General features: G+C 34.3%; 1 protein-coding gene across 1 annotated transcript; it reads left to right on the top strand.

The window, feature by feature from the left end:
* The first annotated feature begins 6,998 nt into the window (after positions 1-6,998).
* Positions 6,999-11,349, top strand: LOC118051060 (protein ALTERED PHOSPHATE STARVATION RESPONSE 1). The gene is made up of 4 exons (XM_035061594.2): positions 6,999-8,266; positions 8,846-9,021; positions 9,331-9,554; positions 10,288-11,349. Exons 1-4 carry the CDS (start codon positions 7,171-7,173, stop codon positions 11,090-11,092), a joined length of 2,301 nt encoding a protein of 766 aa, XP_034917485.1. The 5' UTR covers positions 6,999-7,170; the 3' UTR covers positions 11,093-11,349.
* Positions 11,350-11,799: the final 450 nt, after the last annotated feature.

Below are 11,799 nucleotides of genomic sequence, written 5' to 3'. Positions count from 1 at the left end.
TTCTTTTAAGAGTTGCTGTAGAAAATCCACGGGAAAGGATTTAGGTTTTGGCAACATTAACCTTTGATCTGCTTCACTCAATTTGGCTTGGGGAAAAAGCATGTCCATTGGTCGAGGTTCATTTGACGTTGGCCCTTGTACAACCAAGCAAAAGAATAATAATTTACTTGAGTCTTGTTTCTTGCAATGATGTATCCACCACCTTGGCCGAAAGCTTGAGACTTAGCTTTTGCGATAAATTGGGTAATTATTACATAAAATATAAATAAATATTAAATTAAAATATGGTGAGATATGTTTTTGGTGAAATAGCAGTTTGAAGATGTTGCAATTTAAAACATTTTAGAACTGTTACATTTGACTAAATATTGTGGTTTTAAAACTTAATTAAATATTGTGGTTATGAACCGTGATATAAATTATAATTTTATCATGATTCAGAATTGTGATATTTAAAAAAGAGATTAGGGTTCAAATGACATTAAATCAAATATTGTGGTTTAAAATTGTGACATGTGTTAGCATATTGTTTTGAAAAGTAGATAGACATTTCAAAAATGTTCAGATAGTAATCAAAATAGCTTGACTATTTTGATAAACAGTTATACTGTTTTGGCTACTGTTTAATTTTGAAAAATTTGTGCTTTGTGCTTCAAAATGTTTATAAAATTAGTTTTTGTTAATTTGAAACTCAATTTACTTTATGATTGAAGATAGTTAAATTTTTTACAATTTTAACAGAACTTGAACAAAGTTTTCTCTATATAGTAACCATATCAAAAAAAAGTTTCCTGCTTAAATTTTTTTGCAAAAAGCCACAATAACCCCACTTAACAAATTATAACTAAATTCAACAAATTTTTACATTTTATAATCATGAATAGTCTCAGGAATGTAAAATACACACACACACACAAACACACAAAATGAATAAAAAATAATGTAATAATACAATATTCAAGTAGTCCTAAAATATATAAACATAACTAATCTATCTACATCTATATCGTTTATTGGATGATTTGGGCTCATCAATAACACAAATGGATCCAACTTTTACAATTGCTTGAGTGACCTTGTTCTCTAGCACGACATCGTCAATAGTTAACCTCTCTTTAAAGGTATTAAATTCAGTGTAACAAGTATTTAACTACTTAGATGTAACAATGTGAACTTTGCTTTCTTTATCAGTATTATAAAGATAAGATAAGACCTTTTGACTGTCCCGTAGCATGAAGTCAACCTAATATTAATAAAATATTAATGTTAAATCAAAATATCAATACATAAAACCCAAAGTTTAACAAATATATGAAAGGATTTGATTACTTATAAGAATTTGAATTTGTTGGTTATGTTGCTCGTACAGTATGTATCGAGGTAGAGGAACTTGCTCGAGATCCAGAGTAATGACTCTGACATGTGATACTCATGTATTAAATCATTTACTTTTCATTTGTAATCACATGATATATCTTTGTAAATATCTCATTTCTTTGTGTATCTCATTATGATACATAAGCTCCATGTTGGCTGAACTAATTATAATTACTTTTTTTACCTTTACGAGTTATGGCGTGCAATGCATCACTTGTGTCGATGTCACTTGAAATGTGTTGTCTGTAGTAGAACTCTTGCATTACCCGGTCTAAACAATGTAGCTTGACCATCTCAAAAAATATCAGTGGGATCATTTTATGTCCATATGTCCATCCTGCTAATGTAAACAGCTGAAGTAACTACTAGTCTTTCATTCAACTAATGTGTTCACATGACATGTAGAATATAAATTTTTTAAATATTAAACAACAATAATTCGGTGAACTTTAATGAATTTTATTAAACCAATGATTGAAAAAAAATATATACTTGGATGACATGCTACTTGTATAGCTCATTCTGATAAAATCCCAACACATGTTAGATTATTTTCATATACTTTATCAGCACACTACTTATGATTAAAAATATATCAATTTAATTGTATTTTATAAAGTTACAATTACACAATACAAATACATATAATTGCAAAATAACATTGCAATACCTGCATTTAAGTGAGAGATGAAGTGTAACCTCCATAGTCTGGATAGTCATAAATGACAATTAGGGTATCTGTCATCTTCCCATATGAAGATGTTTCTACGACCATAAATGTTATTCAATAAAAATAATTTTAACCTTTTTCATGCATGTAAGATATAAATGTATGTACAAACATGCTCAGACAATAGATCCCCAACTATATATAGGGATGGCGTCAAAATCATCTAGGAGCGTTAAATAAATTAAAGACATATATTTATCTATTAGGTTAGTGAATAATGTATTGCTAAACAAATGAAGTATATATGCTCTGACATGCATATATAACATATTAAGATTATCATAATGATTCATGCAAACTTAACAAATAATCAACATATTAGATTCATAATTTATTTTGTACCTTTGTAAGACCTCCTCGTTTGCATCAGTTGGTGGTGTCATAAATATCTCATCAATCCACTTAAGATGTATACTACCCTTTTTAATTTAGAAAGGAGTGTTAATCCAAATAATCGCTTGCATAACACAATTCTGTTATAAACACCAGAAGATGTGATTGCTCATCCATCAATGGGTAGTCCAAGCAAAATCACCACGTCCTATAGTGTCGATGTCATCTCTCTATGCCTAAGATGGAACGTGGGTGTCTCATGTCTCCATCGCTCAATCAATGTATGGAACAAGTTGTGATCAAGTTTGATATAATCTAGACAATTGATGTACAAAAAACATATCTGAAACACTTGGTTGGACTCAGTCATCTAGTCTCATCTCCTTGTTTATACGACAATAAATAATGGTCTCATCCTACATAATAATTTAAAGTATAAATACATACATACATAACTAAATTCAACATAAATTAAAATTAACATTAAAAACTATTACAATGTCAACGAATGCATCATCTGATTGATGTTGATCTTGTAACCCCAAGATATAAGTGTCAGAGGGTTTGGTAGGTATGTACTGTGATTGATACTCTCAATGATCATAGTCATGCTCCCCTTGCTCAAAACGATGCTCTGTATGTCAATACTCTTGTTGTCCCAGATTGTCGTAAAAAAATAGACACTTAGCATAAGCATAACAATCTGTCATCTCGAATGTGCAACATCCTATCAAATAATAATTGTGATTGATGTGAGACTATATAAGTTTAATATGCATAAAAAAAATATAATAATATATCATAACTTGATAAAAAAAATAATATATATTTTGCATACAATTGTATTGTCATACATACTTTATTGATTAGAACATGTTTTTTCTATTATGACTTGTATTATTGTATATGTCACTTATAAGGTGCATGACTTTCTTTTGCATCCATCTCATTGTACAAACGAGTTAACATTCATTAACCACGATCGAATTTCCATCTAGATGAGTATGCTTCAACTTTAGGTCTAGTGTAATTAGTCCATTCTAACTCGTTTGGTAATGGATGAAATGACATGTCATATGTTGATCTATAACTCTAAATCATGTAATGATCATTAATAAACTATTTGAAGTCTATGTGATTCTCGGTGCACAACATGCCAGAACATGTGAACATGGTCATTGGAATGTCTGTTATTTACCACATGTGCATGTTATATCATTTTAATTGATTGTTGATTTATAGCTCTAAATCTTATAATGATCATTAACAAACTATTTAAAGTCTATGCGATTCTTGGGGCACAATATGCAAGAATATGTGAACATGGTTGTTGGAATGTCTGTTATTTTACCATATGTTTATGTTTTATCATTTAAATTGATTGCTTGTATAACTTCAACAACACCTAGTTTGATAGAAGTGTTGATGTAATATCCCACATCGGCGGGTAAGGAGTTGGTAGCTGGCCTTATTAGTAGAGTTGGTTGCTAACTTGTTAGACGTGTTTTGAAGCTATGCGTAGTCACCAAGAACAAATCCGTAAAGGCAGTAAGGCTTAAAGTAGACAATAACTAGCAGGTTGGGTCAGACTGTTATATTTGGTATCAAATTCGGCCTCATTAGTTGTTCGGTTGTGCCGACGAGGTAGTCGGGCTCCTTGAAGAGAGGTGGATTGTAATATCCTATATCAGCGGGTAAGGAGTTAGTAGCTAGCCTTATTAGTAGTGCTGATTGTTGACTTGTTAGACGCTTTTTGGGACCATGCGTGGCCATCAAGAATAAATCAGTAAGGACGGTAAGGCCCAAAGCGAATAATATATGGCAGGTTAGACCGAGCTGTTATAGCTGACCTAGAACACTTCTTGCTTGAAGTCAAATAACATTGCAATATGATCTCTTGATCTATCCCTGCTCACTGTCAATTCAATCTCAATTGTCAAGGTCAAATATTACCATGTTGAATTTTAACATTAGCTTCACATCTCTGCTTAACCCAATAACTATTACACCTGTAAAATGTTAATTACATTAGAGTTGAAATAGACATTGCATGAGCACCTTTCAAAACATGATTAAATGATTCTAAAAGAATAGTTGTTATATTACCATTCCGATGAACTCCATCATAACCTAAAGCCTATATTTTTTTTGTTCTCATTCAGGCCATTTTTTATATGACGAGTCTAACATACATATTCTTTCATACTATAAATCAAATTTGAACCTTGAAGGTTCGTAACACATTTATCAAATCTTTTTTCGTAGCTGGGTCATTGATTTATGATTGAAATTGCTAACAAAATACCTAACACAATACCGATGGTATCCTATAGGTTCATGCCAAACTTATGCTACTCCATTCTTGATGTCTGCGTGTCTATCTGATATTATACATATATTGGTTCTAGCACTAGTAATGTATTTTTATAAGCAAAGCAAAAAACATCTCCAATAAAAAATATTTTCTTCATCAATAATTATAAAAGCCAAAGGCAATAACCCATTATTTTCATCAAAAGCAACTGTAATCAATAACTTCCCATCATATCGCCCATATATATGTGTGTCATCAACATTAATAAGTAGTCTACAATACTTGAAATCTTTAATACAAGATTTAAATGGCCAAAATACTCTTTTAAAAATTATTGTACTATCATTAATATTTTCTTTATGCATCCAATCAACAACTATTCTAGGATTTGATTCCTTTATTGCCGATAACAACCTAGGTAATTTTTCAAAAGATTCCTCATGTGAACTAAAAAGATGCTTAATTACCTTCTGTTTTGCAACTCATGCTCTGTCTATGAAACTTTATACTTGTAATGTAATTTTATTTCATCTTGTATGCTTGCAACTATCATTGAAAGCTTATTCATCACAAGGGTTGATATAGCATTAGCAATAAAATTTGCATTAAAATGATAATGGTTTTTTTTTTTTTTACAAAGGTCGAAATACATTTGTGTCGTTCTTTTAACTTTGGTATCTCAAATAAATCCGATCTTTTAAGATACCCTCCACACAAATATCACTTACATTCAGATGCTTGCTTATATTGGAACAAATGTAGAGTTCGAGTGTTGGACTTTGTATTTAAGTGAATGTGCACTGTATCATCATTTAACTATATTAACCAATTTATCTTTACTTCTGAATGTTTATCCAACCTCTCACTCAGACCCTTCTATATGACTAAATGCCCCATCACTAAAATCACTAAAAATAATAAAATTAGACCCACTAACTCTCCAAATTCAGGAATAGGAGGTATGATTTCATCATCATCATCATCATTTAGCATCACATTCGAGTCTAATGTCTAGGCTCATAATAGTCAAATCTATGTTGATCAACAAATAGATTATCAAACATAATATCATCTATCATTTGCAGCAAATCATTTGACAATTCACTATTTTTACATGTACTAACTGAATTTGAAGCATTGGCAGAAGTTGGGACACACTAATTTTAATCGACTATTCACATAAAATACTAAATTCGTCAACTTATCAACAATTCAATAAAACATTTAATTCATTATGATTTTACTGCATTCATACTATTATCTATAAAATTATCAAGTATAAATAATTACATTATTAATTAATTCCAACCACACATCCAAAATTCCTTCGAATTAACATCAATTCATGTGGTTGTATGGTCCTGATGGCATCAATTTACATTGAAATATAAGAGAATGTTGTACGGTGGAAATGGGTATAATAAAAATGCTTCCTTGGTCTAGTTTCTTTTAATTAATTTCCGAATGGAGCCTTGACGGCTGAAATAATTGAGGCAATAACGTTTGAACATGAAAAGCTCTGCCCTTGTACTGTTTACCAACAGCTCAAACGCACAAAAATGCCTCGTGAACGAGAAAAATAAAATAAAATAAAATAATATTTATGAGCTATGTTTGTGCCTCCTCATTCCAACGGGAGGTGTCCTTTTAATCATTATTATATTTTAAAACGCTTTAAAGGAAGATTACTTTATGAGCTGGTACACTTCTTAGTGTCATCATTTAGAGTTTGAATATTGGTAGAACTTTCTACTCGTAAAATAATTATATTCTCCTAAATACAATAATATTTAAAATAAATAAATAAGTTTATTCTTTATATATAAAATCTTACTCAAGAACATCTTTACTGTAATTGTTTTTTTTTTTTTTTAAAAAAAACCATCTAAGAAATATAATTAAAATAATAAGAACATATGGGCTGGCAAGCATTCTGTCTTCACCCGGTTAAAGTTTTAGTATTTTTTAATATATTGATATTAAAAATAAAAAATATTATTTTAATATATTATGAAATAATAATAATAATAAAACATAAAAAGGCACAAGGAAACACCACTGCTTAACTGCGTGCTTCTAAAAACCCCACCAAACGACATAGTTTCCTTTTTAAAAAATGTGACCGTTAATTTAGAATACAATACAAAACAAGCACACCTGTTCCTCCAAACCCAGCGAGTACTCCCCATTCCCCTACTCTCCTTAAGTACCCAAAACGAAACACACAAGAAGAGAGATAAACTCCCTGCTCTTCTCTTTCTTCTGCACACTCTTCACTGACCTCTCTCTCTCTCTGTACTACCTTGTCAGTTCTCTCTCTCTCTCTCTCTCTCTCCACATGCTCTCCTCCATTATTATGAACCTTTTCTCTTCCTTTTAGAAACCTGAACTCATATTCTTGGTTTCTTGAACTGTAATGGGGTGTGCACAGTCTAAGGTGGATAATGAAGAACCGGTTTCAAGATGCAAAGAGCGGAAAATCTTGATGAAAGAAGCAGTCACAGCAAGAAATGCTTTCGCTGCTGGGCATTCAGGATATACTATTTCCTTAAAGAATACCGGTGCGTCTTTGAGTGATTATGGCCATGGAGAAGCTGATCAAGAATCCCAGTTTCAACAGCCTTCTTCCCTTGACTCTTCATCTCAACCGCAGCCTCCACCACCTCCGCCGCCGCCGCCGCCGCCGTCTATGGATAATTTCCCTCCACCTCCGCCGCTGCCTGACTTTTCTCCCAGTCCGATGAATCCGGTGAAAAGGACTATGAGCATGCCTGAGATTGTGATGGAAAGGAAGGAGATGGATGAATCTGTTGCGATCGAGGAGGCGGAGGAGGAGGACGAGGAGGGGGAGGAGGACGAGGAGGGGGAGGAGTTGCGGAATAGGAATCTTAGAAGAAAGACCAAGAATTATGACAATATCGAAAAGGTTTCGCAGCGGGGCCCGCAAAGTAGTGGGAATGTGGGACCTGGGGAGGAGGATACGCGGCCGAGGACTCCACCAAGGACGGTGGAGAGTCATTCCTCGGTGGTGCCTCCGATGCCGGAGGCGAAGAACTTGGCTTGGGATTATTTCTTTATGATGGATAATGTGCCGGATTCGTCCTTGGAACCAGAGGAGGATGCGAGTAGGAGCAGGGGTAATTTTGGAAATGTTGAGAATGTGGGTGTTGGGTTCGGCGGGGTTGGGGGTTTGAGGGGTGGGGTTGATGGTAGTGGTAATGAGATTGATGGGATTGAGCCAAAGACGCCGGAGAAGGCGGAGGAGAATATGGAGCCTGTGGTGAAAGAGGAGAAGGGTGGGGAGAAGAAGGAAAGGAAGCAGATTGAGCATTCGATAACAGCACCACCGGATTTTAGGGCGGTGGGAAGGAAAGTTCCTAGTGTGAATTTGATGCAGGTTTTGAATGAAATTGATGATCATTTCTTAAAATCATCAGAAAGTGCACAGGATGTTTGTAAGATGCTCGAGGCCACCCGCTTGCATTACCATTCTAATTTTGCCGATAATCGAGGTATAATTGGCTTGCATTGGCTGCTTGTGTTTAAATTTTTTGTTTACTTGATGTTGTGTTTTGATTATTTCACATGTGGATGCTTAACTGTTTATGTTTTAATAGTAATTTTACGCACACTTGAAGTTTGCTAACCATATTATAATTAAGTTTCTAAAATGTGTATACTTGTTGTTTGTGGAAAACTGAAGCTGAAAGCATCTGTGCTTTTATTGAATGATATATAATTTGTAGGCATTTTGGATTTGTTATTCTGAACGGCGGCATCTGCTTTTTACACCAGTTGGCCTTTGTTATGGCATCTTCATCTTTTGTGGAAGCTTTTTTTTTTTTAACCTCAGGCTTCTTATTGGTTTTTTTCTTTTCAAAAGCAAGAAAAAGTTCATTTATCAACATTACTAGAGCCCCCTTTCCAATCACTTGAAAATTATGAAATACTGATGTGCTGTGCCTGTAAAGAAGTTGGAAGCATATTTTTACTCTGCGAAGATATTTCCTTGACATTTTGGTTTTCCTTTTGTAATTTTTTTGTTTTTACTAGTATCTTTATTTTGCTGATATGGTATTCAACATTTGCAGGACATATTGATCATTCCGCTAGGGTTATGCGTGTTATCACTTGGAATAGGTCATTCAAAGGTGTACCTAGTGCTGAAGGTGGAGAGGATGAACTTGATTCTGAAGATTATGAAACTCATGCTACTGTTTTGGATAAGTTACTAGCATGGGAAAAGAAACTTTATGATGAAGTAAAGGTGTGCCGCATCATTTATTAGTTTGATTTCTTATGTTTGCCTGTCATTTTGAGTTTCTTGTCCCAACTATTAGTTGTGCTGCTCAAACCTATCAGAAAACGGTCAGTTTCCTTATATGATCAGATTAAAAGTCTAAAGTTTCTAAACAGACTCTTATAGATGCTTGACACTTTCTTGTAAATCTCAGCCATGGTGCGAAGCAATTTTTTTTGTTCTTTTGTTTCCATTTGTTTTTCTGGGGCAATGCTTATTTCATTTTGCTATTGTCATGCGCTGGGGTCTTAGTGAAGTTTGCTTAATGTTGATTAGCAAGGGGAGCTTATGAAGCTTGAGTACAAGAGGAAGGTTGCTTTGCTAAATAAGCAGAAGAAACGTGGTGCTAGTGCTGAATCCCTGGAGAAAACAAAAGCAGCTGTGAGTCATCTTCATACAAGATATATAGTTGACATGCAATCCATGGACTCAACTGTTTCAGAAGTGAATCAGATACGTGATCAGCAGTTGTATCCAAAACTCGTTGATCTTGTTGATGGGTAAGCTTTTGTTCTGAAAAAAATGAAAAATTGAAATTATACTTTTATCTGCTCTAGTTTCCTGACATATATCCCTCAAAACTTTATATGGTTGATTTGTATTGCTTGTTTTTCTTTATAATTCGTGCCAATAATCTGCATACCAGTGCATTTATGAAGTGAACACTCTATATCCTGGCTAGAACAAGATTATGTGTGCAATTTATTACATTAGCTACTCTTCTTGTTTTGCTCTCCTAATGAAGTGGGCTGTATGATGTGGACTGAAAAGTTTGACGTCTTAAAAGTTTGACATTTATGAACTGTTTGGTGGACTAGATAAAAACCTGGATTTGATTATGTTCCTTTTAATCTTTAGGGGTGGGGTTTCATCCAATGCTGCAATATAGATGTTAAATGCTGAACCACGTATGAATTTGCCCATTGATTTGTTGTTCTATGCTATCTAATGTCTAAAGGAGGCAATAATAGGTGGTGCGTGCCCATCATGTTGGCTACATGCAGCTTCTTCCTTTTTCCTGGTATTCTTTACTTCGGAATTATCTTATTTTGTTATCACAATACCACCAAGTCTCAGTATTCTTTAGCTAGGTGTCTGAAAGGTAGTTGTTTTTAGTCATGGGAGATTGGTCTCATTGGAGAACCCAACAAAAAGTAATGCCATGATTTCAATAATGATGGCATGCCATTTCTCTACTTATTTACTTGTAAAACTCTGAATGCAATACTGCAGGATGGCGAAAATGTGGGAAAGTATGTGTAAGCATCATGACAGCCAATTGAAGATTGTCACAAACCTTAAATCCCTTGATGTCAACCATGCAATCAAGGAAACAACCAAACACCATCATGAGCGCACAATCCAACTTTTGAAAGTTGTCCAAGGATGGCTTTCACAGTTTGAAAAGCTTGTGACCCACCAGAAACAATACATTCACACTCTTACTAGCTGGTTAAAGCTAAATCTGATCCCCATTGAAAGCAGCTTAAAAGAGAAAATATCATCTCCACCAAGAGCCCAGAATCCCCCTATCCAAGCCCTTCTTCATTCATGGCATGACTATTTAGAAAAGCTTCCAGACGAGCTTGCCAAATCTGCTATCTCATCATTTGCAGCTGTGGTAGAAACCATAGTACATCATCAGGAAGAAGAGATGAAGCTAAAGGAAAAGTGCGAGGAAACCAGGAGGGAGTATTTGCGCAAAAACCAGGCATTTGAGGAATGGTACCAAAAATACATGCAGCGGAGAACCCCTACCGATGAAACAGATGCTGATAGAGGGGAAGATGCAAACCCCAATCCTGTTTCTGAGAGGCAATTTGTAGTAGAGAGTTTGAAGAAGAGGCTGGAAGAGGAAATAGAAGCTCACGGGAAACATTGCCTCCAGGTAAGAGAGAAATCAGTTGGAAGTCTTAAACTCCGCTTGCCTGAGCTATTCCGTGCCATGTCAGACTATGCTCATGCCTGTTCTGATGCTTATGAGAAACTAAGGTCCATCACACAGTTGCAGAAATCAGATCGTAATCGCGCACAATAAAGTAAGCTTTTAGTTAGCAAAATACTACTTAAGTTAATCCTAGCCAGATGTTGCACAAATGTACCTTTTCTCCGAGACAGTCAGGTCTTGTCGCGATTGGCTAATGTTATTTTTGCTGTTTTGTGAAAAAATTTTGGTTTTATATTCCTCCAAATGCATCTATGCACCCAGGGAAGGGGTGATTCTGTAGAAGAACACAAGTTATTTCATGTTTAATAGTCGCTAATGGTGAATTTGAAGGACACATGGTTACAATTGCCTCCAGCTTCAGTGACCTTTCAGGGTTCTAATATGATAGTATAATACTGTAATCTTGCCACCATGTGCAGCTAGTAATTAAAACACCACATTCCTATCAAGCATTTTGCAACAAATTAGTGTTCGCATTTGGAAAGTCCAATATTTCTGCTATCTTAGCAGGATCTCCGAGTATGAACTTGCAATTCCAAATGACCCTGAGGAATGTTGCATCTAGTTTAGGTGGACTGGTGGAGATGAGCTACAAAAAGGAAGGATAATCTGTATTTTAATTCCTAATATAGATTAGGATAAGCAATATTTTAGTATTTGTTCATCTAGTCAGGTGAATAATTACCATGTTATTAGTATATGTTTTTAATATTAATGTGAGTGTCTGAGTTAGTTTGTGTGTATTTTGATTAATTTTAAAAATTTTAAAATTAATAATTATATAAGTTTTTAATAGT

The sequence above is a fragment of the Populus alba genome, chromosome 18, assembly GCF_005239225.2.
Source record: "Populus alba chromosome 18, ASM523922v2, whole genome shotgun sequence".
Lineage (NCBI taxonomy): Eukaryota > Viridiplantae > Streptophyta > Magnoliopsida > Malpighiales > Salicaceae > Populus > Populus alba.
This window is presented reverse-complemented; position numbering and strand designations above follow the sequence as displayed.